A 25,751-nucleotide genomic window follows, 5' to 3' on the forward strand; every position below is an offset into this window, starting at 1 on the left:
GCATCTTTGTACTTATTCACAAGAGTGGGGGAAGCTGTGCTTGGCCGGAGGGTGCAGGGGGGGGGGGGAGAGAGGAGAAACAGGAGCAGAATTTCACAAGTGTATCTCATTTTTGAATTTTCACTTAAGAATCAGCACTACAAACTTTGCCAACCTATGCCGTAAAACTTTTGGCCTGGCTCCAGAGCAAGTCACTCCAATTCTGATGAGATCAGTGTGGAAAGTTACTCATGACATCCTACTGGTTTCATCGGGAATGAAGTTCAATCAACTTACTCTGGATTCAAACCGCTACATGCAACCAATCCACTAATCCACATACAGCTGAAAGCATCCTACTACTAAATTCACAGCATCACTGAATGATACAGGCAAACGGGCACAAAAAATGAATCAGGCAACACAGAATCAAACTCTGGGGGTGTTTTGCTCATCACTCCAATCTCATGCACTGAGATTCTTACTTTCCATTTAAAACCAGTAGTCTAAGGCAGGGGTTTCCAAACTGGTCAACAAGCTTCATTCCACATTGTGACACTGGATTTGTGGTTTAGGATGGGAGACAGCACATTCATCACATTAAATATCAGCACTGGTTCTTAATTGTATTTTATTGTTTCTCGTACTACTTATTTTACAACCTGAATTTCATGGAATTCAGATTGTAATACAATATATAAGAAATTAAAGCAACCGTAAAAATACCTTTAAAAATAAGCATCTGGCACAGTGCATTACAGCTGCTATGGCAGGCAGAAAAATCATTAAGTAGTCTGCCACAATCCTAAGCAACTATCAAGTGGTCCATGGGGAAAAACACTTGGGAACTACTGGTCAAAGGCAAAATAATGCAAAAACAGGGTAAAAACAAGGTGGCTGTTGCAAGTAAAGCATGGACAGGGAATCTGCAGCACTTCAGATGTTTCTGGACTAAACTCCCATCAGCCCAGAGCACTACCCATGCTAGCTAAGGTTGATGGGAGTTGGGAGTCCAATGATAACATCTCGTGGGTCACAGGTTTCCGAATTCTGTAACAAAAGGATCAGAAAACAGGAAGGGGAAGTATTTTACCAGAAGGGCTGAGAGGAATATTCTGTTCCACCATTTTGAATCTCAAGTCTTAATATTGCACTCAGCACTCCCACACTTACTTTGGAACTACTTAGTCTTGTATGCCCTGAAACCCAGGCTAGGAATTTCCTGCCATGGGCTCCTGAAGGGACCCTCAATTGGCCAGTGCTGGGTTCGGACAGCCACCCCCCACCCATCCTTCTGGGGTTAATGAAGACCTGTCTGTCCCATGAGAAGGCAGAAGTGAAGACTAGGCCAGGAAACGTCTGCTGTCAAGCTTTGGAAGGGATCGTCATTTGGCTTCAGAAAACACTTGTAATTTCAGCGTTACAAACCATGACTTGATTTGTTACCATGCCACTTATTATACACACACATATTTGGTTTATAATATAGAATTCCATATGTGCATTCACTTCAGTCAGGAAACTGGTACAGGTTTATTTTCGTTTCTTGCTATGCCCTTGAACTTCAACCATGTTCCAAGTCCTGCAATTCCAAGTTAAGAAGACCTCTCTGAACCCAGAAACAACTCCTTCACAGTGGTAAATATCCCCTTTTTAGAGACAGTGGCAGCAGCCCAGCCTTGGGTCCATTCCAGTCTGGCTTCAGACCTGATCACTGCCTTGGTTGCCCTGGTTGATTGCATCTGTCACAAGAGAGATATGGAGAGCAGTGTGACCTTGCTCATTCTCAATCACCCAGCAGCTTTTGCTACTGTTGACCACAGTATCCTTCTAGAGATGGGGGACACCATGCTTCAAGGGTTCCACTCCTAATTCCAGGGCCATTTCCAGAAAGTACTTATGAGAGGCCACTGTTTCAACACCATGCAAGTTGTATTGTGGTATCCTACAGCGTTCCATATAGTCCCCTCCATGCTACTTCACATCTGCATGAAAGCTTTGGGGGCTGTCGTCAGGTAATTTGGAGTGAAGTGCCATAAATATGCAGATGATACCCAGCACTCACTCACTCTCCCTGTGTGTGTTCCATCTGAATCAGGAGCAGTGGTTGAGGTACTGGACCTGTGCTTGGAGGCAGTGATGGGCTGGATGTGGACCAATAAACTAAAGCTGAATCCTGGAAAGACCAAGGTGTTATGTGTCTCGAGTTCCCATGTCTGGGAGGTAGAGATGGCCTGGCCTAGATAGGGTTGCTCTCCCTTGGAAGGAGCAGGTCCACAGATTGGCCGTGTTCCTGAATTCAACCCTATCACTGGAGGCTCAGTTCAGTTGGGGGTGAAGGAGGCTAGGCGTGCCTTTTTCCAGCTACAGCTGGTTCACCAGTTATGACCCCTTTCGACTAAAACTTGGGACACTGCACTCCATGCTCTGTTAACAGGCTGCCCTTGGAGACTACCCAAAAACTTCAAGTGGTACCAAATGCAGCAGCCAGATTACTGGCTGGGGTTCTATTTAGATCTCACATAACCCCATTTCAAAACAGCTACAATGGTTGCCAGCTCATTTCCCGGCCCAATTCAAGGTGTTCACAGTAGTATTTAAAGTGCTAAATAACTGGCCCTTAATACCTGAATGGCTTCCTCCTTCCCTACAGGCACTGGCAGGGGTTAGGATCAGCAAAGTGGGGACATACTGTTTGTTCTACTGCCATCAGAAGCTCAGGGTGGTGATTGCCCTGGAGACAGCATTCTCTATGGCAGCCCCTGAATTGCGGAACTCCCTCCCCAGAGATGAGTCTGGTATATAGCTTTTAGTGAATGCTGAAAGGACACCTCTTCACCCTGGCACTACAAACACACACACACACACACACACACACACACTCTCTCTCTCTCTCTCTATATATATATATATATACATGCATGTGCGCCATCTTATTTCTGCAATTATTTCTGCAATAGTTATTTTAAACTATTCATGCATTGCAGCGGACTTGACCAGATGACCTTTGGGGTCATTTCCAACCCTAGATTTCTATGATTCTGCGTTTTTAACATTGTGCTTTAATTGCGGTAACCTGCCCTGGGACCTGAGTTTGAAAGGAGGAGGAGAGAGAAGTTGGCAAGACACACTGCTTTCTGTTTCATTCTGAAAAGCACAGCTTGTTTTAAGCTTCACTGGCACAGCAGAGGAGAATGAATGAGAAACTGAAGTGCACACAGCAGGTGAGAAGGGGGGAAGGCAATAGGAAGGAAACTTAACATTTTAGATTTGGGTTGGCAGAAGGATCTTCCCTCCCACCCCCACAAGTCATGAGCTGAGGCCACAGCTAGCCTGTGAGCTCAAGGGGTATTAGGCCTTGTGTCTCCAAGGCATATAATTTCAAAAGTTTCTTCTGGCATGGAAGGTATTTCAAGTGTTACATATTCATTTGTGATGTGGCATCACAAAGGGGAGGTGGAGCAGGAGTGAAGAGCCCTTTGGACATGACTTGGTTGAGAGCCACAAAAGATGATAAAGGTTAGAAGGCACAAGGACAAAATAAACAGTGCATGCTTAGTCTAGAGGGGGAAATCAATGGGAAATAAAATGCTTTTCTTTATCTAGGAAGGAGAGAGGAGAGGCATTGATTGGGTAGCTGCAAGTTGGCAATTTGAGGCTTGTCACAAGTTGCCCCAGAAGCAGGATTACCATGAAAGAGCAAAACAAGCAACCATGTTCAAAGTACAGGGAAGCAAATTTAGGAGAAGTGTTTAGCAACAGCTCTCCCAAGACCAGTGAAGCTCAACAAAGCACAAGATCTTGAGAGGCAGGGCAGGGGAGAAAGGGAGCATCGTTTGGGCATGTACCTTTTAAAAAAAGAGAGGGAGAGCAGGTTGAAAAGAAGAATAAAGGGAAAGAGGGTGGTGGTTTTAAGCCTTTTTTTTTAGCAAAGTGGCCAGGACAAGAGGGTACACAATCTGAACAGCTACACTGGCAAGAAATGCATTTTCCTTTGTAAAGCAAGACCAACACACTATTCTGTGCAACAGCAGACTCTAGCGACTATTATTAGGCATGACAGCAGTGCTATTTCCTCCTCCACCACCACCATCCCATCTCACCCTTCCAACACATTTACACCAAAAATCTTAACGCGCTCGCTCTTTTCAGTCAGGAATGGGTTTAAGGGAATTTAATTTGCGATGTAAGTGACTGAGAGCACCTGAACCATGTTGTGGCTGCAAGGAATGAAAACTCACTAGGCAAAAACAGTTCTGGCAACCATCTGGATCCAATACAGCCAGTCAGGATACAAATATATGTGGGTTCCTATTTCACTGTAATCAACATTATACGCCTATATCAAATTTTGCAACTGAATCCACAGGAAAGAAAGCAAATCCTAAATGTTTCCCATGTCTGCAACACTGGGGTACTTCTCGTTTCTTACACTCTTACTAAATTTTCAAGAGTGCCCTATTTTTGTCAGGCACGCTTGAGAACTTGCTCCAAAATACCGTATTTTTCGCTCTATAGGACGCACTTTTTCCCCTTCAAAAATGAAGGGGAAATGTGTGTGCGTCCTATGGAGCGAAGACGCCATAGCCCCGCGACCCTCTCCCGGCTGGAGAGGTGACGCGCAGCTATGGCAGGAACCTCTACAGCCCCGTGTCACCTCTCCAGCCGGGAGAGCGCGCGTGCGGGGCTAAAGCAGCCCCCCGCGACCCTCTCCCGGCTGGAGAGGTGACGCGCGGCTATGGCAGGAGCCTCTCCGCTGCGCCTTTCCGCTGCTCCCTGACCTGCTCTTTGGGGCTGGTGGTGGGCTTCCCCCCGCCAGCCCCAAAGAGCAGGTCGAAAGGAACCTGAAGCCTGGAGAGCGAGAGGGGTCAGTGCACACCGACCCCTCTCGCTCTCCAGGCTTCCAAGCCGCCTGAACGCACCTTAAACGGCACCTTGTTTTAGAGCGGGAAAACAAGAGGGGGCAAGTTCTCCCCCTCTCTGTGCATCGCCTCCTGCCGCTTCACTGAAGGGGCGCTGGGCAGAGAGGGGGAGAATTTTTTTTCTTGTTCTCCCCCCTCTAAAACAAAGTGCGTCCTATTGTCCGGTGCGTCCTATGGTGCGAAAAATACAGTAAATGTGTCTTCCATAATGCGATGCAATGCCTTTACTACTTTCTCTTTAGAAATTTTGGGCTTTCACTCTTTCCTCTCCATTAGCAATCATACTTTCCTACTAAAGGGTCCATCAAACAGAGCCTCATCAGAGTCCCCTTTGCAACCAACATGGCAGAGAACTGAGTTGGTCCTTTCCTGCTGTGGTCCTGAAACGTATTTTGCCCAGCAAAGCAAACTAAGAGTACATATTTACAGGCTATTACAAAGGAGTATCTTCACTTGATTCTTGTATTTTCTATCTGGTTGCCCAGCTTCGCCTGATTAAGCCAGAGTATTTCTTTTTTTAAAAGAGGATATGCAGAATTACTTATTGTTACTCAATGTTACTCCTGCTATTTATAGTTACTTTGACTGTAAGAAAAGGGCAAAGAATATCGTTTCTAACTAAATTTTAAAATACACTTTAGAAATATGCTGTTGGCTGTCACTATGTGGTAACTGAAGGCTTCAACTCTCAGAACCTGGAGGGTGGCTTTATAAAGTGGGAGGGCCAATGTACTAATTAAGCAATCAAATCTCTACATCTGAAAAACTAACGCAGTTAAGACCCAGAACTGCAATGTTAAGACAAAGCAGACTAAAAAACTTCCACATGTAATAGAGGTCTTGTTTGACAAGACAACACCACAGAAGAGGCAGAGAAAATCCCAGGGATTCAACAACAATTTCTGCATTTCGTAAGATTTTTATTTGACAGAAAAAATCTCCTTGCTGTACATATCAAAAAAAATTAAATGCTTTTAAGAAATATGAAGAAACTTCTGTTCCCATCCCTCCCTGATTTAGGGTTTCTCGGCTTCTTTCCAGCAGAATTTCTCTCACCTTCCCTTGTAAAATGCCTGTCTGCCCCCTTTCCAGTCCCTATCTTGACCCCTCCTGACCTGGCTCAGCTGATCAATATGAAAGAGTCTGCTTTGAGGGAAGGATAAAAAGGAAAAAGAGCACCGCATATTAAAATCTGTTTGTTTTGTGGGGGCGGAAATTGTCTAATGCTCAAATTGTGCCAATATCAGAAGTCAACCCCACTGTTGCAGGCTACAAGCAACACCTAATTTCTCCCAAAAAGTTTGCTTGCACTTCTCCTGAAGCAGTGGGTCACAGAAGGAAAGCTTCTGAATATTCAGCAGGAGCCCCCCACCCCGGCCCTGAAAACTAGGGGATCCCCAAGGCCAACCTGCCCTCCTTCCCCTTTTTTTTCCTACAATCCTCCACCATTACAGAGGGGTGCCTGAGAAACGCTAAATCAAACAGATTAGCTCACATATATCTCCCTACTCCCCACCCGCCCACCCTTTTTGTGTTTTCTTTTATTTAAACCTTTTATGTCTAAATCAACAAAAAGGAGACCCCTCTCTCAAAACACAGAAGTAAAGATTTTAGCTGTAAAACGCACAGAAAAAACGCTCACAAGAGAGAGAGAGAGGGAAAAAAATCAAATGAACATCACCAACTGTTGGGAAGAGGAAGAAGAGGAGCGCGGAGACGGCGAATCCTGGTGGGTGCTGAGCAGAGATGTCCAGGGAGGGGAATGTAGCTGCCGACAAATGATGGGCAATAAAGACAGGGACAGTGAAGGAAAAACTAATGAGAATAAAAAGCCAATGGCAAATGAAGAGGGCCCCCCCACACAAACACACTGGCTTCCAGTGGGCTTCAGGAGGCAGGGGGCTCCCACCTGGGACAGCACTGTGGGAGGCTGGGGTGGTGCAGTCTGTGGTTGCAAGGGCAAGGACTTTCCAGATTCTCCAAGAGGCTTAGGGGGACCTGGAAGGGGGCAAAGAGAGGGGAAATTAGCAAGCTTAGCTCCCAGGATGGGCTACCACCCGAATTTCCCAGTCTAGGGCCAGACCACCTGCCCCAGGCTCTTGCGGTCACTCCAGAGTGAACTGCAACTTTTTCTCGATTTTCTACATCACCTTAAGGAAACATGGCCACTTGGACACCAGTAGTACAGAGTGAAAAATGTTGTGAGGGAAAAGGGAAAGCTTCACAATGCCCACTAGAGAGGCTCTGACAGCCTTATGTATCTGCAGGCCATTAGGGAATGAGGCAGGAAAGAGTCCACAACCCCCAAATAGAAAAACCCACAGAAGGCCTGCTTCTGAAGACAGGCATCTGTACAATGAGCCAGCCTGAGCCAACCTTCAGCACACGTCTCGCCCCCCCCCCCCCAGGAGAGAAGAAATTGGGACTATGACATCACACACCAGGAAGCAAAAGAGGCTGCAGTAACAACCTCCACATATTTGTAATACTTTCTACCTGTGTGATTTTAACGGATGTTTTTAACAGTCAGCTGCTCTGGGGGTCAATCTTGGTTTGAACGTGAGCTGAAGCAAATACTCCCCATACAGTGATGTCACAAAGGTCTACTCAATGTTCTATCAATTAGTTTACTAACATTACTAGAGGGAAACCTCCCATCCAGGAAGTTACAGAGTCTGACCTACTCAACTTCCACAGAATTACAGTGCAGCTGCACCATGTGCTTTCCCAGCCATCCTATGACACGATTCTGTAACTCAACTGCAAAGATCAGCAGGAACATGGAACATGGGACACTACACCCAAGGCCATTCACTTAGAGCAGAGGGGAGGAGCTGCAGCCCCAGGGACCAAGGTGGTCCTCTAGAGCAGTGTTTCCCAACCTTTTTTGGACTCGCCCGCCTTCCTCCAGGCAACATCTCGCGGCACACCAGGCAACATCTAGCGGTACACTAGTGTGCCGCGGAACACCGGTTGGGAAACACTGCTCTAGAGCATCTTTATCTGGCGCTTGGACCTCCTCCCAGGCCACATCCAGAGCCAGGCTCTGTGCTTTTACCTGACTGGAATGTGTGTTCTTAAACTACTAACTGTTCATCCTGCTTGCCTGAATGGAGGATAGAGAAACAGGGGAAAGGGGCTCTATGTAAAAACCTGTCCTTACAGGCTGCTTTTTGTTAATAATTCAAATCTGGAGTTGCTGGGGTTTTTGCTGAATCACTGCTCTTTATGAGCTGTCCTATTTTATAAGCCACCCTGAATACTGTCAGAAACCAAGCAAATACTACCTTGAAGTTCTGCGGCGGGGGACTCGAGGGCTGGGGGAATTGCGTCGACGTTTCCGGCCTGGAGACCTGCTGATGCTTCGTCTGTTTCTCTGCGAGGACCTGTCCCTGGACCTGTCCCTGGACCAGCAAAGGAAAGCATGAAGCTGATCCAAGTTATCTTAACTCCAATTCTCACATATCCTCCCTCCCTATTCCAAACAAACCCCTAGCCGCCGCCTCCCTCCCTCACAATCCCAACATGGTGAGAAGGGAGGCTCAGGTTCCTACCTGCGTCGGTCTCTTGGAGCTGAAGGCAGCTGGACCGGAGGGGATACCCGGCGGCGTTCTGCTGGGGAGTAGCTGAGGGAGCGTGAATCACGCAGGGAGTCAATAGGCTTCCGGGGACTGCGTGACCTGAAGGAAGAGAGAGAAGATGGGCTGCTTAAGAGTGCATTCACCACATTTGGCCCTTCAGCTATGGGAGAAGAAAAAGAACTCATGTGATCATTTCCCAGCAAAATGCTGGACAAGAGTAAAGCATGGACACACCCCTAGGCTGTACCAAGAGCTGAATACCCATGCACTCGCACTACATGCAGAGTTCAGAATCCTTTCATTTTTAAGACGTTTCCAATTCAGTACTAGTTCCATATTTTGGGAGCCCACATGTAAGATTCTCTCTGTGGCCACATTCTTTTCACTGACATCACTTGCAGGTCAGGGAGAGAACTAGCAAGTAATGCAGCAGTAGCAGCTGCCACACCATTTTCCTTGCTGTTGCCATAACTCATGCACTCACTCTGGACCAAAGGGTGGGTGAGCAAACGGTTAAGGGTAAGGAGACTCTCTGCATTGCCCCATCAGGCCAAGCCCCAATGCTGGAGTTGTCTGAATCCTTAAAGCTGCAGAGGCAGGAAATGCCTGGCAAGATCTCAGTTGGGCGGAGGCTAAGCAAGCTTTCTACTGAAAAGGACTTTGGAGCACAGCAGAAATCCAGGCATCTAACAGTGGTTTTCAAGAAGATGTTGATGCAGTGCAAGCCAACAGATTCCAGCTTCCTTAACAGAAACATGAAAGCTGCCTTATACAGAGCCAGATCACTGTTCCATCTAGCTCAGTCTTGTCTACACCAGGGATGAGGATCCTGTGACACTCCAATTGTTAGACTAGAACTCCCATCAGCCTCAGGGAACATGGCCAATCATCAGGGATGATGGGAGATAGAGTACAACATCTGGAGAGCCACAGGTTCCCTGTTCCTAGGCATCAATGATTGGCAGCAGCTCTCCAGGACTTCAAACAGAGGACTCCTACCTGGAGATGCCAGTGGCACAAGAGCAAGCCTCCTCACTACCACACACACACACACACACAATCAGGCCCAAAGTCTTCTGCACCTTTGTTACCCACCTGCAACACTTGGGACTGCTGGGATTCTGCTACACATGCCCTTTTTACACCATTTTCACTAGCAATGTGGTGCCAACAGCCACCCTTATTAAAGAGTTAGAAGAACGGAGAACAGTCCCACAGAATACAACAGTCTTGTAGGAGGAAGGGACTGGTCCACCCCATACTAAAATAAAGTCACTGCCAATAAGTAATGGCATCATTCCCTTGCAGCAGATTCTCAGCTCTTTCACCAATAACCAATAAGAATACTTACTTCCTCTTCTCTGGAGACGGCTTCTTTTTGGGGACCACTTTGGCTGGTACCTGGGATCCAGTCTTAGGCGACAAGGGTGAAGCAGAGGAGGAAGATGATGAAGATGAGGAGGAGGCAGAGGACGAGGAGGAGGATGTGGAGGAGGAGGAAGAGGAAGAGGAGGAAGAGCTGCTGCTGGAACTGCTGGAGCTCTGAGAACGGCGCTTACGTTTGCCCACTTCCAAAGGCTGCTCATCACGGTTAGCCTCCTTCAGCACTGGACTTGGTGGCCTGGGGCGGGAGAAGAGAAAATGAAGGATAGTATCAAGTTCAAACACACAGGGCAATTGTGTTAAAAGGATTAAGAGAGGTATTGGTGGGTTACTTCTAGAATCGCCATTTTTGTTTCTTTGCCGGGGAAACTGATACACTAACCTTTGGATCATGGTATTTATGGGAAAGGTCCTGGAGACTAGCTGCCTAAGCTCCCCTTTACATTTCTGTTATCAGAATGGTTGCTGCTGTTCCCACCACACCAGAAAACATTGAAGGCTTCTACGCACATTGGCCTACTGCTACATCACAATGGCTACATCTCCGAAGGGGCCAGTGTCACCTCTACGGTTGCCAACTGGGACAAAGCAGAAACATCGTGAGTGAAACACTGTGATAACGGGTGGGGAGCCTACACCCCGCAAGCTGTCACTGGACAGTTTTCAACTCCATCATCTCAGAACCATTGGCCACAATGGACCTGGCTGGTGGAAGCTGGGAGTCCAACCACATCAGAAAGGATACGAGTTCACCCCCTACTTCAGGTGTTCTTAGATCAATGTAGAATCATCACCTTCAGTAGGAACAGCAACCTCACTAGTAAGATAATGTCAAAGGAGGTTCTCATTCCTGCTGAAGTTCAAAAATCAGAACAGTATTTCAATTAGTGATTCTAATGATCAGCCTCTTCCATCTTCCAACTCTTGCTTCCTCTTCCCATTCTCCAGTCCCCTAATGCCTTGTTTTCTAGTTCTATCACCCCAAACCACGTCAAAAGTAAATATGCAAAGTACACAGAACTAGAATCTTGGGGAAAGATTCAAAGGATGTTCACAAACCTAGCCACATGCATTTCATGTGTACAAACACATGCTCCTCAAGGGAACCCTGCATTTGGTTTCACCAGGTGCGCTTTAAAGGAGCAAAAGGCTTGCATGGGGCCTGCAGTGCAGATTCAGAGCCCAAATTCCATGTGCCTTCCTGCTACAAAGACACAGTGAAGTGAAACAAGGTTAGCCTCTGGTGGACAAAGGCCACCATTACAGCATTTAAAAACCACTTCAGCTAACATGAAGAACTTTATGAGATCTTTTAAAATAAGAGGTAAAGTTCTCACCCTCATTTGGTAGATTTAAGTGTCAGAATAGAGTGTGGAGAGAGAAGCCATGAAAAGCAAGAGGTAAAGTCTATGACATTTCTATGCCAAGCTTAAGAAACATACAAGATATGGACACTGGCCATCCACAAGCAGAGTCTGGGATAGCTAAGCTATACAGGTCATGTTATGCCCTTTTTGCTTAAGGAAGCCTCTCATATGGACACCTATTGGCAACTAGATAAGAAAGAGGACCAGCTGAAAAGGGGATGGCATACATGCATCCTTGTACCCTTCTCAAGCCTACTTAGTTTCTGTGCTAAGGAATGGAGATGCCTTTATGCCCCTCCAATGGCCAGCATACAAACACAGGTTACCAGCTTCTTAATAACTTCTGACAGCTTATTTTCAAGGCTGATATTAGTGCCAAGACACACTGCAGTGGTTAATTTAGCCCACCAAAGAAGGAGGATTCAATTATTAGCTTGCGCTTGTTATATTGGGACAGCCAACCCTTGACCTGAAGAACTGATGCAATCACCCAAGGAAGTTTTTCTGGCCCTCCAAACAGCTTCCTCTAAGACAGGTATGAACAGTGATTACTAGCAACTTAAGAGAGCGGGAACGGGGGGGGGGGGAGTGGGGGGAGAGAAATATAGGCTCTTACTGTTTTGGTACAATCTCCGCCTCAAGGTCTTTTGCCGGCTGATCCGGGGGGATGGACTCAGATGAGCTGGATTCAGAATCGGAATCAGAAGACGATGAGGAAGAGGAGGAGGAGGAGGAGGAGGAAGTGGTGGAGGAAGCAGATGAACTTCTCTTCACCTTTGAAGGAGCAGAGGGTGGCGGAGAGGGGAGAGCCAGTTGTGGGGCAGTAGAACAGCTGCTCCTGGTGTTCTCCTCCATGGCAACAGAAGCCAGCTGTGGCTCAGCCTCCAGGGTGGGGAGGCGCCCTGCAGGCCTCTCTGCTACTTTTCCTTCAGATACAAACTCCTCTTCTTTGGGGGCTGGGGCTAGCACAGAAACCAGGGCTGGCAAGGGGCTGGAGGACTCAGAGGAGGAGGACGACGACCGAGCTTTAACAGGAGAAGGGGAGTCTGCATGGGAACTGCTTCTCACTGACAAAGGAGCACCAGCAGTTGTCTCATCCCTAACTGTGGAAGGCTGAAAGACCTGACTCCTATCTCCAGGACTGTCTCGGACAGTCGTGGAACCGCCATTCTTTGACACGGCAGATGGAGCAGGAGACAGGGCCTTTCGAGCTATGGGAGAGTCCTCACATGGTGGGGTTGGAGTGCGAGGGATGGCAGTGTTGCTTTTGCTGTGCCATAGCGAGGGTGCTGATGACTTCTCCTGGATGTCAGACTTGGGGTATTTCTCCAGCACAGGAGGAGAGCGGGATTTCCTTCCTGGAGAGGTGCAGATTTCTCGGGAGCCTGATCTGGAATGCTTCCTCACAGGAGACGACCGAAAATCAGGAGACACTCTGGACCCAGTGCTTTTGTAGGTTGCTGTTATTCGCGGGGCATCTAATCTGGGAGGTGAACGGGATGCATTCCGGCTGGTAGCACTCCGTTGTGGCGACAGCCTAGACATCTCTCTCCGTGCTGGTGATCGGGAATGGCCTCTGCGCGGTGAGGCGACTGAGCGCTCACCCTTCCATGTGAAGCGAGATTTGTCTTGACGGGAAGGGGATCTTGAGCAGCTTCGGCCTGGGGACGAGATGGACCTTTCCCGCCGTAATGAGCCCCGAGACTTGTCTCGCCGCCTGGAGAGCGAACGGGAGCGACTCCTCCATGACAGAGAGCCAGATCTCCCCCGTCGCAAGGAGGTTCGAGGTCGGCTGTCACATTGAGATGACGATTCAGACCTATGTGGATGCATGCTGGTGTTTGACCTCTGCCTGGAGCGTGATCTGGACCTCTGTCTCAGAGGTGTTCTAGATTTCCGCCTAGGGCTCAGTGGTGACATAGATCTCCGTCTTCTTGTAATTGGTGTTCTAGACTTCTCTCTGGCTCGTGGAGATGAACCAGACCTTCGACGTCGTGGTGGGGTTCTAGATTTTATTCTGGGTCTTGGAGAGGATCCAGATCTGCGACGGCGGCGTGGTGGGGTTCTGGACTTCATTCGTGGTCTTGGGGATGAGCCAGACCTGCGTCGCCTTGGTGGGGTTCTGGACTTCATTCGTGGTCTTGGAGATGATCCAGACCTACGTCGTCTGGGGGGTGTCCTGGACTTCACTCTGGGCCTTAGTGGTGACCCAGACCTACCACGCTTTGGTGGAGTTCTGGATTTTACTCTAGGTCTGGGTGGAGACCTTGATGTCCTGCGTCTTAAAGGTGTCCTTGATTTTACTGACGGCCTGGGAGGTGACGGAGATCTGCTTACAGATTTTTCTTTTCGATCTGGTGAAGACTCTGAACTGCTCTCACTGTTGTGTATTCTTGGCTTCTCTTTAACCTCTGAATACGACTCTGACCTGCTCCTCCGAGGTGCATCTCTGAGTGCCTCTTTCTTCTCTACAGGAGAAACTTTTGAAGTCTCACTTGCTTCTGGAGAAGCTCCAGGTCTGTTGTGCTTTGCAACAGCTGGAAGTGTGCTGTTCTCTGATTCGGGAGATGAATCTGACCTGCTGTGTGCTGGCGATGATACAGATTTGCTTTTGTTGACTGAAAGTGTTGCAGAGCGACTCAGTCGTGGAGGTGATCGAGATTTATTGTCTTCTGGAGAAGACGTTGATGAAGAGGAGGAGGAAGAGGAGGAGGAGGAGGTGGAGGAAGAAGAGGAGGAGGAAGAGGAGGAAGATCCAGATCTACTTCGCCTTGATGGAATCTCTGACTCTGTGAGTACTGATGACCCAGGCTGGCCTTGACTTGGAGACTTCAATTTCTCTTTCCCAGGGGGAGATGAACCTAATCTACTTTTCCGGAATGGTGATGCAGCTCTCTCCATTACTGCCAATGATTTGTTGTGCCTTGCAGGTGACCCAGATTTTGACTTTGTTTCTTGGGATTTGTTTTGCTTTGGGGGAGATTTAGATTTGCCATTTACTTCAGGAGATGATCTGGACCCACTTCTCCTCATAGGTGATCTAGACTTCTCTCTCACTGCTGGAGAGGAGAGCCCAGGCCTGACCTGAATCAACGGTGATGTGACTTTCTTTGTCTCAGGAGAGTACTTGGACTTGCTCCTGGAAGGAGATTTAGATTGCTCCTTGACCAATGGAGAGGAACCAGACCTGCTTCGCCTTGCTGGTGATCTGGATTTCTTCAACTCCAAAGAGCCGGTTGTACATTTTCCCAGTGGTGAAGTGGATTCCTTCTTCAGTTCCAAAGATGATCCAGATGTAGTTCGTCTTGGTGGAGACAGAGATTTCTCCCTCAAAGCTGGAGGTGATCCACACAAGCTCTGCCTTCGGACTGGTGATCTAGGCTTTTCTTTTGCTGCTAAAGACCTTCCAGATCTGCTCCGCTGCAACGGGGGCGTAGACTTTGGTTCTGGAGAGGCTGTTCGTCTTGGAGGGGATAATGAGTTTTCTTTTGTTGATGACTGAGAGGAACCAGACCGGTCTCGTCTTGGAGATGATCTTAATTCCTTCTGCAGCCCTGGAGAGGACCTTGACTTCGTTTTCACTTCTGGGGAAGACTCAGATCTGTTTCGCCTTCTGGAGGATCCAGACCTGCTACGTCTTGCAGGTGAGTTAGATTGGCTTCTTCTAGAAGACATTTTAGATTTCTCTTCAACTGCTGAAGAATCCTCAAACTTCTTTGTATGTCTTGGAGATGAGCCAGATCTGCTCCTTGAGGACACACTAGATTTATTTTTGACTGCTGGAGGTGTCCTGGATTGACTTTGTCTTGCTGGTGATCTGGATTTCTTTTTTGGTGTTGAAGAACCAGACCTGCTTTGCCGTGGAGATAACCTGGACTTAGTTTTCAGCCTGGGTGAAGAACTAGAGCGACTGCGCCGTGGTGGTGTTCTTGATTTTTTCTTCCTTGACCTTGGAGATGAACCTGAACGACTTCTTCTAGGAGACAACTGTGATTTCTTCTTTGCCTTTGGAAGTGATCCAGATCGACTGCGCCGGGGAGAAACACGTAATCTGCTTCTTGGTTCAGGAGATGAGCCAGACTGGCTACGCCGCAAAGGTTTTCTGGACCTCTCTCTCATTTGGGGGGAGGAACCAGATCGGCTTCTTCTTGAAGAAATTCTAGAGGCCTTCCGATCCGGAGATGACACAGACCTACTTCGCCTTGCTGAAATCAACGACTTCTCTCTCCTTGGTGAAGAGCTTGACCTTCCTCTCCTGGGAGGAGTTCTGGTTCTAGATCGCCCTCTTCTGGGTTGAGTTCTGGATCGAGACCTTGCTCGTCTGGGTGGAGTTCTGGATCGAGACCTGCCCCTTCTTGGTGGGGTTCTTGAACGTGACCTCCCTCTTCTTGGTGGGGTTCTTGACCTTCCCCATCTCCCACTATTTCTGCTTCTAGACCAGCCATGCCTTTGGGGAGTTCTAGAACGAGACCAGCCACGCCTCTGAGGTGTCCGTGATCGGCCCCATCTAGGAGGACTTCGTGAGCGTGACCTGCCCCACCGCTGGGGTGTTCTTGACCGGCCCCGCCACTGAGGGCTGCGAGAACGGAGCCTTCTTGGAGGAGTACGTGAACGGGATCGAGCACGTCTCTGAGCAGAGCGAGACCTTCCCCTCCTTGGAGGTGTGCGTGATCTGCCTCTCTTAGCTGGGGTGCGTGACCGAGATCTACCTCTTCGAGCAATGGGTGTTTGGGAGAGAGATCTATCCCTCCGACTGGTCCTTGACTTGTTGCCCCTGGCTGGAGGGGTGCCCGATAATTCACGACGAGATGTGACCTTGGCAGCCTGCTTTTGCCCAGAGCGGGAGACTTCAGGGGATGAACTAGACCTCTCTCTGTGTGTGGAGGTCTTCTCTTTGCCTTGCCTTTTAGGAGGCTCCTCTGGAGAAGAGCTACGGGAAACTGGGGCTGGCTTGGTTGCTGGGGAAGGAGAAGAGGAGGAAGAAGAGGAGCAGCTACCACTCTCTGAAGGAGAACAAGAGCGCTGAGGTGGAGAGCCATCGGGTGAGCCCTTCCTCAACTTTGTCTCACTCGCTTTAGAAGCAGGAGATGAAGCAGCTGCCAGCTTCTCCTTCTGGTCAGTGGATGATTTAGCCTTGGATGGTAGAGTCCCATTACGATCCTCTGTCTGCTTCTTAGGGGGTGGGGAGACACTCTCCTTCGAGGAATGCTTGTGCCCCGAGACTCTTTCCCGAGAAGGATCACTTGGCATTGGGGAGCGATGCTTGAACCTTGAATCCCGCTCAAATGATGGAGAGGATTTCCGATCCCCATGCCGAGAAGACTTCCTCTCCTTTTCTCTTTCCTTCTCTCTGGCAGGAGATAAAGGGCTGCCAGAGCGCTGGCGGGTCTCACGTACTGGAGAATGCTTGGACATAGTTTTCTGGACAACAGGAGATTAAAAAAAAAAAACTCTTAGTATTACAACCCCGACTCTATGATTTTTCTCCTCCAAATATAATCAAGTCCTGCTGAAATCCCTAAGGAATCTCTGTTGCAAGTCACTAAAGTATAATCCCATACCTCCCGCTTTTCTCTGCTTTCTCGAGGGCTTGGGCTCCTGCCCCGCCGGACAGGCTCGGGAGAAGATGACCGTGTTCTCTCTGGCAGATTCTTGGCCTCAGTTTCCGCTTGCTTCCGTGAAGGTGCTGAGGGAGACTTGCTCTGTCGCCTTAAGGGGGCCCGCTTCTGGGCTATGGGGCTACCTGACCTGCAGATGATAAATAACTATCAGAGGCTTGAAATGTAAGTTATTTTCAATAGTCTGCCCAAGTCTGAAATCTGGTTTCAAGAACAATGGACTGGGGTGAGGAAGGAATAGAGGGAACTTTGGATCTCCATCCCAAAGCCATACCTGCTACGGGAAGCATCTGAAGAGGAAGAATCATCAGGGGAGGAGGAACGATCCCGTCGGCCTTTCTGAGATGCACTCTCGCTAGTAGACCTAAGAGGATTAGAAATGTGAGCACAAAGGATGCAAAAAAAAAAAAAAAGAGAGACCACCTTTAGCAAGGAGGGATCTTGGTAGTGGCGAGAAAAACGTGGTTTTTACCTCCTGCGTTTCTTTTCCTTAGATTTGTGTTTGCTCTTGGGACTTGGGGACCTGGAAAAAGACATTTGTTTTGAAACATTCTGGGAACATTGCACAGACATTATTTCCATCTGAGTTTCTACAGTACCCACTGCAGAACATTCCCATCCCTAGGAATAACCAAGAAGCTATTACTAAACAAATGTCTCTAAAACACTGCCACACAATTCATAAGAAGATCAATGCAACATGTAGCTAGTAACGTTGGATGTAGATGTGGGACAATCAGATTCAAGTCACCACTCAACAATGAAAATCACAGGCTATCCTCTGAGAACTCACAATTTCTCAGTTCTGATTGCTTGAGAATACAATCAAAGTAAAATCAAAATTGCAAAGAACTCTCTATACCCAAATGCATTTTTAAAAAGTTAAGACTCACCTGTGCTTTCTTTTCTTTGACTCTGACCTACAAAACAAAAACAAAAAAGGGGGGTCTTAATATACTTCAGCTTATTGCCAGTCACCTAAAAACATAATAGTGTGCCCAGAGATCTTGATACTGGATAAAAAGTGATGAATTCCCTCCACCCCAGTCCTACACAGGATGCTTTCAGACAAAGAATCTCTGACAAGAGATAGCTACATATAGGGTGAGAAAGGCCCCAAACTCTACATCATGTAACCTCTTTTGTAGCGGAAGACAAGACAACCGTACCCCACAGAAAGCAAGGTCTGTTCTCTCATGCACACTTGAAGACATAAGCTATTTAGGGAACACTGAAAATAACCATCAGCTGAAGGGATGAAGATCCTAAAGCCCAGTCTATCACACTAAGCCAGCCTGTCTCTCCCAAGACAGCCCCTTACCTGTGTTTCTTTTTCTTTGAACTTTTCTTCCTCTCCCTCCGAGAAGGTGATCTGCTCTCAGATCTGAAGAGACAAACAAAAGGGACATGTTACATGTGGCAAGGGGTAATGGAGACCCACACATCCCATATCCCTTACTCTCTCCCCTCACTAATGCTCCCCACCTAGCCAAACTCAAACTGACACCCTCTTCTCGCCACATCTCACCACTGCCTTTGTTCATGCACCCACCTGCCTCTGTCTTTCTTCTTTTTCTTCTTCTTCTGTTTTGGGGACGGTGAGCGGGAGCTGCTAGACTCTTTAACAAGACTGGGAAATCACAGAGAAATGGTGAAAAACCAACTCCCAAACAGGCTCCAAAATAACGGCTCTCCCTCCCTTCCTTCTTTGCTCTCCCCATTCCTCCCAACAAATCCCCAAGCAGGCAACTAGACTGCCAAATAAAAATTCTCAAGTTTAGGGGTATTAGCATGCACACCACAAAAGGTATATTAGGGAGTCCCAGTATCGTTAACAACCCTTAGAAAAATTATGTCAAAACTACAGCCAGTTAATCAAGCAAAGAGATCAATAACTCATGTCAAAATACAAATCAGATTTTTAAAATACGTATATATTTAATAAAGACATCATCTGATGTAATCTTACCCCAAGGCAAGGCTTGTATTATATAGTACAGTGAACTGAAATAATACCTATTTCTTAAACAAAAAAATACAATAAATTGTTTCCCAATCCATTTAAAGCAACAAGAGCTCAGCTGAGGTAGGCACAACCATGTCTACCTCCCCAACTTCTACCTTTCCTTTCCTCAGCAAGGATGCCCACATACCTGTACTGCTTTTGCTGTTCCTGCTGCTGCTTAGCTGCTGCAGCAGCTGCAGCAGCGGTTGCTGCCTCCTTAGCCCTGCGGTTGGGGTCAAAGGAGCTGCCGTCCACATAGTTGTCACTAATTCCAAAGGCAGCTCTAAGCCTCTCGTTCTTCTTTTCATTGGCCTCAGCCAGCTGATGGGTCTCTGTGACACTGGAGAAGAACAGAAATAGTTACTACAGGGGGGAAACTAGAGGTTATGAGGCAAGCCCAAGGTAAGTATGGGAAGAGCAACAAGCCCCACAAGGAATGGAAAGGAGGTGGGGCGCTAATCAATCAGTCAGCTCATCAGAATCAAAATCCACCAAGGTGCCTTACTTACGTCGGCTTCTGCTGCTGTTCCCCCTCCTTGACCACTGCTACATCCTTCTCCAAAAGCATCATCCGAAAAGTGGCTACCTTTTCCTGGATCTCCCCTTCTCCATACCTGGGTTGAGAAAGCCAGAAAATATTTTACAAGGCTTACCAGATGGGTCCCATAAACAAGGTAACCAGTCTCTAATGAGGTAGTAGGCAGTGCTGCTAAGGGATATGAATCGTAACAGATTCAAAACACTGACTACTTCTATCTAACACAGCATAGTACTTATGACTTTAATGTAAACCAAAGACTTAAGCACATCCCCCCCCCCCCGCCACACACATCATGACCTAGCTAAGTGTCTTTCTACGAACCACTATTCTCTCAGCCTCAGCCTCCCTGAGATCTGCAATTTAGAGATAATATTACAAACATCTCTGCATCGGAGAATCATCATTATCAATAAAGCATTTGACTAGAACTTCAAAGTATTTTATAAAAAGCTAAGCAAAGTTGTTACTCCCCCAAAAGGAATAATTTTCTACTACAAATGAAAATGTCATCTTCACTCCTGGAATCCAGCAAAACAAAATCAACAAATTTAACTCTTCTTGCAATACACATAAAATTGACTGAACACCTACTAGATGTAAAGCAACTTCGCTCTGCTTGTTTTTCCTATAAATAAGTTAACACTACATATATTATATCTGAAGCTTCTTGAAAGCACTTCTGAACAAGTCCCACTGAAACCAAGTCAGCAAGTGGCCAGTGCTACAACGCATATGTACACCTAGCATGTATGACATGATTTCTCATACTTTCAACTCCTTGAGGCAGCTAAAAATTACTGAGGTCCTCCCACACAAAAAGGTTATATATATAGGCAGTTTGGTACTATCAGCAGGCAATTACCGACATCTAATCCATATTTAGAAATTACTAAATTCTTTGCCAAAGCATTTTCCTGGTAACAATGAGGTCCATGGTTTAACTTTCTTCAAGCATAGTAGACATTTACTCAGGAGGTACTAAAACCCAGCCCCCCTATTGACTAATCCAGAGAATTGACAGATCCAGAGGCTCACTTTAAGTAAAGAAGGCTTTTTCCCCACTCGCACTCACCTCTCCTAAGTATTTTTACCCATTTCATGTAAATTCTTCTCCCATTCACCTTTCATGCTCAACTTGTACTTCATTCCCCCTCCCTACCCTACCATCAGGCCTGGTCCTTGAACACGTTCACTTATTCTTCCCATTTCTGTTTTCCTCTTCTCTACTCCTAGTCTATTTATACCTGTATTATTAATCATAAATATGTAACTTTCCAATTTCCTTAAATACCTACTCTCACCCTTTGCCCTTAGAGGAAGGACAGCTTTTCCTTCCTCATCCCTGCATCCTAACTTTGTTTACCTTCCATCACTGCTGTGCTAACAGATCAGAGTAATTGGTCAGCTACCAAGACCAAGGTTGCCAACAAATGAAGGCAGAAATCCCAGGTGCAATGTCCATATACCCCACATTCCCAAATCCCACATACCCCCACCTTCCCATACCCCACCTTCTTCCACAATTGCTATCAGCCTTATTCATTCAACAGCTGCCACTATCTCCATACTTATTTTTCAGCCCCCATTGTTATATTCCAAATATCTCTGCTTCCCTATTGCCTGCTACAACCTACCCCTGCTCTTCCATGAGTTCAGCCAACTCTAAGCATTTCAGCTCAACCTTCCGCTTGCGCTCGTGGTCCAGGATGTCCTGGTTGGGTTTTTTAACCAGGGATGACTCCAGCTTCCTCAACTCCTCTTCTGACTTGTAGTCAGTGCGATCTTTCTTGTGGCGCACGGCCGAGAGGTTGCGCTGCACGTAACCGTTGGTGCCGCTGCCCCGGGGAGTGGGGAGTCCTATCCCATTGTACATGGCGCTCACAGGCTAGCACCAACGGTGCCTCTAATGCCTACAGGAGGAAAAAGAGGATGTATGGCTAGAAGCAGAGGCAAAAGAGCAACTGGCAGCTTCTGCCAACATTTTCCAAGTACCAGGTTGGACCCATGCCTCTTCACAATCAAGACTGAAAATATAAATGCACAGAAGAAATCCATAGAACTCATGCAGTGCAACATGCTTCGCACAAATTCCAACCTGAATCTAGTGCCAAACACCCCCTCACACACACTTTCCTTTCTTCTTACTTTGCCCCATTAATGTTCTCTATGCATCTTCAACTTTACTCCTTATCAAAGTCTCCCTTATTGCATTTCAGGCTTCCCTTCCCCTCATCTTCAAATTCTATCTGATCCCCCAGAGAACTGTCTCACCTACAGCCTCTTACCTACATTTTTCCTGTTCAACACTTTTCCCTTTATGAACTTCTCAGAAACCTGATTTTTTTCCTCCACCTGCTTTCAGAATTTGCATAAATTTACTCATCCCATCCCCTAGAGAGCAGAGATGATCACAAAACCCTGGAGTCTTAACTTCCACTCTACTGAGCCCCTCTTCCTATTTTTACATTTTACACAAATACAACCCTATCCTTTGTCCCCAACCCCACCAGTTTCAAGCCCCCAGCTAAGGCTACAATCCTGTTCATTATTATCTGGGAGCTCAGTCGGACTTACCTCTGAGCAAAAAAAACCAAACAAACCGCACACGATTGCCCTGCACACACTCCCCTCCTCCCTCACTGTCCCATTTGATCCTCTTTCATAAACGGCTGAAATGCCAGCCCGATATTTTCCCAATCTGGCTCCAACCACCCCATTCACCTCCTTCTTTGAAGGACTGAACCACCCCCTCCCAATCTTGTTATAACCTCCCTATGAGGTGTCTAACCGGCTTAAAGGCCTGCGCCCCCCACCACATGCACCCACAACCTGGCTACGAGCAATCCATTCCTACATTCCCCACCCCCAAAAAGGCCTGGACAGCCATCTCTGTAGCAGTTTCAAGCCCCACCCCTGCCTCTACCCCTTACTAGGCCTTTCCTCCCTCCCCAGGAATATCCACACACACACACAGCCCTACCTATTAGGCCGATTCACCTCAAGGCCTGATGGAGCCGTTCGAGACCCTCCCTCTGCCCGCACCCCAGCACTCAACCCAACACCCGCCCACGCATGCACCACGTCCGTGACGCGCGCCCCCTGCCCAAACCCTCTCCTCCCTCCCCCTGCGCGACTCCCGAGACCGGGCCGCCCCGGAGTAGGCCTCTCACCCGCCTCCCTCGCGCTGCCCAGGGAGGCCGCTCTCTCTGCCTGCGCCACTCGCTCGCTCGCGCTCCCTCACCCGACGCAGCAGCAGCCGCGGCGCAGGCGAAGGGTGAAGGGGAGGGGGAAAGGAGGAGAGGCAGAACCGCCCCCCTTCCCGTCCAATTCGCTCCCGTCTGTCCCTCTCCTCGCCCGCGGGGTTATGGGAAACGTAGTCCTGTCCTTCGCGATCAAGACCCCAACGCCAAGAGCCCGAGGCATGGAAAAGACTACAACTCCCGGCATGTAACGCAAGCAGCGCGAAGGTCGGACGCCATTTTCTAAAGCGCTCTGGGGAGAGGGATAGAGATGGGGGGGTGTTTCAGGAAGACTTTGCCCCTGCGGGTGGTTTTTCCTTTCGCTCTCTCACCCTCACTTTTTTCCCCCTCTCTCGTACAGCAGTCACATCGATGCGCGACCCACTTCGGAAGGCACCGCTAGTGGTGCGTGAGGGAGCGGGGACAGGACGAGACGAGACGGAACCGTCCCTCCCGTCAGCCACCGCGCGTTCCCAAATTAGAGAGGAGAGGGGTAGAAAGCCAAATCTCGCGAGATTTCATTTGGAAAAACCGCGTTGCGTCTATCGCGACGCAAAATGTTGCGTGCCTTCGAAGCATGCCGGGAACTGTAGTTCAGCTGTTCCCATTGCACCATAGCACTCGCACACACTTCTCCTACAAGCGAGACAACAACTTCCAGAATGAATTGCGAGCTGATGTTGCTGCATTTTCTTTCCCGTTTCCCCTCACAGAGGAAAGAACGGGGAATTTTATTCCTAGAGGGACTTTCCATAAAGCCCAAAGGGAAAGTTTGGCTGGGAGTGGAGTATATCTTCCGTTGCGCTGCAGACGGTGGATTTTGGGGAAAGTTAAGGTAGCAATATCTCATCATCAATGCAGCCTTCTGCCATTTTATCAGCCCTAATATGTTCTCAGCTTCGCAGCGTGGCCAGCAGGGTTTAATTCTCAAGAGTCGCATTTACATTTTATTTTTATTTTTTAAGAAACTGCATTACCCAGAATGCACTGAATACGGACCCTAAACCTTCTGGGAAATGTAGTTTTTACCAATTAAATCACTGCCAGATTTGCATATAAGCTAAACAAGCTATAGTTTAGGGCCCCACTCTTTTTAAAGGGAGAAAAAAAGGATGTACATTTCCAAAATAGAAGATAAAAAACAAATAAAATAAAACCTACATACCTATTAGGTCCATAAATTACCATATAGTATATATTCAACACAAAAAACAGCAACAATTTGTTGTTGACAAAGGACAGTTGGACAAATAAAGGACCCCATTAACTTCAGTAGCTTAGGGGCTCATCAAACCTAAATCCGGCCCTGAACTGAATATTCGTATTGGTTGCCTAGGGGTTAACCACCCAGCCCTCCACCTTTCATAGCTCTCAGAATAGCCCTAAGCCAGTGGTGGCAAAACTTGTTCCTCCAGCTGTTTTGGGACTACAATTCCCATCATCCCTGACCACTGGTCCTGTCAGCTAGGGATGATGGGAGTTGTAGTCCAAAAACAGCTGGAGGGCCAAGTTTGGCCACCACTGCCCTAAGCCAGGCTTCCTCAACCTCGGCCCTCCAGATGTTTTGGGCCTACAACTCCCATGATCCCTAACTAGCAGGACCAGTGGTGAGGGGTGATGGGAATTGTAGTCTCAAAACATCTGGAGGGCCAAGGTTGAGGAAGCCTGCCCTAAGCCATACATGGGAACTTCCAGCCCAGGAGCTTGCAAGGGTCACCAGAAACAGCCCAGCCAAATGAGACCGCAGCTGAGTTACAACCTCCCACCGACCCACCCAAACTTTATTAACTTATTTTTGTTTCTACTGTTCATCTTGACGCAGTTGTTCCTGAGGCGGTTTCCACGTGGATTGACCTAGAAAGCTTTAAACAGCTCAGGACTGCAAGACCTCAAGGACCACCCTTCCCCATATTAACTGAGATCATCCTCTCAGGTCTTTCTTCACATGCCTCCTCCATGAGGGTGACAACACAAGAATGAGCCTTTTCTGCCATGGCTCCTGATGAGTGGAATGCTCTCCTCAGGGAGGTTCACCTGCCGCCTTCATTATACACCTTTAAGGGCTTTAGACGTTCCTCTTTAACTAGGCCTTTGACATCCAACGACCTTTTAAAATATATTAGGGTGGGGAATATTGGGTTGTTTCTATTTTTATTATGTCTTTTGTGATTTTATATTGTGATTTTATGTATACCTGCCAGTATATTATTCATCTCTACCCTGGACTGCTGATCTTCAAACATTTAATTTTTTTGAAATTGGCCAGAGCTGGCAATTGTGGCACTGTTGCCAGGAAATGCAGGGCAAGCAATGCAGAAAGGTAGGCTTCACCAGCCACATCACCAACTGCCCCACAGGCTAGTCCTCCAACAAGTGAGTTGATAGCCGTGTTGCCAATCCCCACATGAATAGGTGACACTGCAGTTGCATTCCAAGTTAGAAGAACCTCCAAGAAAATAAGCCTTGAAAAGACAGAAGGGCAAATGGGAATATTAGAATGTAAGAATATTGACGTGACATTATCTAGAATCTCTGTAATAACCTAATGAACTCAATTCTGGAGCATAGGGCTACAAATACGAAAGCACGGCAGCCTTCCTCATTGCAAAATGTCTAGTAAACCTTTCACATCCGTTCTTGCCATATACCTGAGCAGATCAAGAGTTTGGAATGCATGGTGCATGAGGAAAAGCTGGAGCCACTGGCCATATTTGGCCAAGGAAGAGATGATTAAGACGATGACAGAAGCTTTCTGATATCTAAGAAGCTAAACAAGAGAAGGAATAACGTCAGTTTTCCAAGCCTAGCAACTAATTTCTGTGGGAAATTGTCGTAATGGAATCTCAGCTGGTATCACAAGCAAAAGTTTCATTTGCACGGCTATGGGATTTGTTGCTTTTAATGTTCCATAAAGACTCAGCCTTGTCCATTCATATTTTACTCTGTTAGTCTGATTCTGTGCATGTTCACTCAAACATCAAACATTCTCACTGCTGTTGCAGTTTATAAGAATATTCTTCCTTTTCCCTTTGAAAACTGTGGTCCCAATATCCCCGAGAGGAAGGCTTCTAGTTCTTTTGTAAAAGTTTGTTTGAAGAAAAATTTATTTCCTTGTA

The 25,751-nt window shown here is 47.4% G+C and overlaps 1 protein-coding gene and 1 long non-coding RNA gene across 5 annotated transcripts; one reads left to right on the forward strand and one right to left on the reverse strand.

Annotated features, from left to right (window-relative positions):
- Positions 1 to 5,800: 5,800 nt before the first annotated feature.
- Positions 5,801 to 23,103, reverse strand: SRRM2 (serine/arginine repetitive matrix 2; the record flags this gene model as incomplete). Of its 4 annotated transcripts, none has more annotated exons than XM_081167492.1 (15): positions 22,968 to 23,103; positions 21,031 to 21,306; positions 19,365 to 19,469; positions 19,004 to 19,195; positions 18,403 to 18,480; positions 18,172 to 18,234; positions 17,744 to 17,770; positions 17,323 to 17,373; positions 17,125 to 17,214; positions 16,794 to 16,980; positions 11,849 to 16,653; positions 9,834 to 10,103; positions 8,456 to 8,581; positions 8,189 to 8,305; positions 5,801 to 6,899 (listed from the first exon to the last, which is right to left on the reverse strand). In XM_081167492.1, the coding sequence occupies exons 2-15, from the start codon at positions 21,267 to 21,269 to the stop codon at positions 6,890 to 6,892; spliced, it is 6,360 nt and encodes a 2,119-aa protein (XP_081023618.1). In that variant the 5' UTR covers positions 21,270 to 21,306; positions 22,968 to 23,103. The 4 variants fall into 4 exon arrangements, with proteins under 4 accessions (XP_081023618.1, XP_081023616.1, XP_081023617.1 ...); XM_081167490.1 differs by lacking the exon at positions 22,968 to 23,103 and adding an exon at positions 22,567 to 22,703; XM_081167491.1 differs by lacking the exon at positions 22,968 to 23,103 and adding an exon at positions 22,377 to 22,424.
- A 24-nt stretch (positions 23,104 to 23,127) lies between these two features.
- On the forward strand, positions 23,128 to 25,751 carry LOC308571907. The gene is made up of 2 exons (XR_014001609.1): positions 23,128 to 23,470; positions 24,458 to 25,751. It is a non-coding gene; the product is annotated as an uncharacterized lncRNA (long non-coding RNA).

The sequence above is a fragment of the Podarcis bocagei genome, assembly GCF_964188305.1.
Source record: "Podarcis bocagei genome assembly, chromosome: 13".
NCBI classification, from domain to species: domain Eukaryota; kingdom Metazoa; phylum Chordata; class Lepidosauria; order Squamata; family Lacertidae; genus Podarcis; species Podarcis bocagei.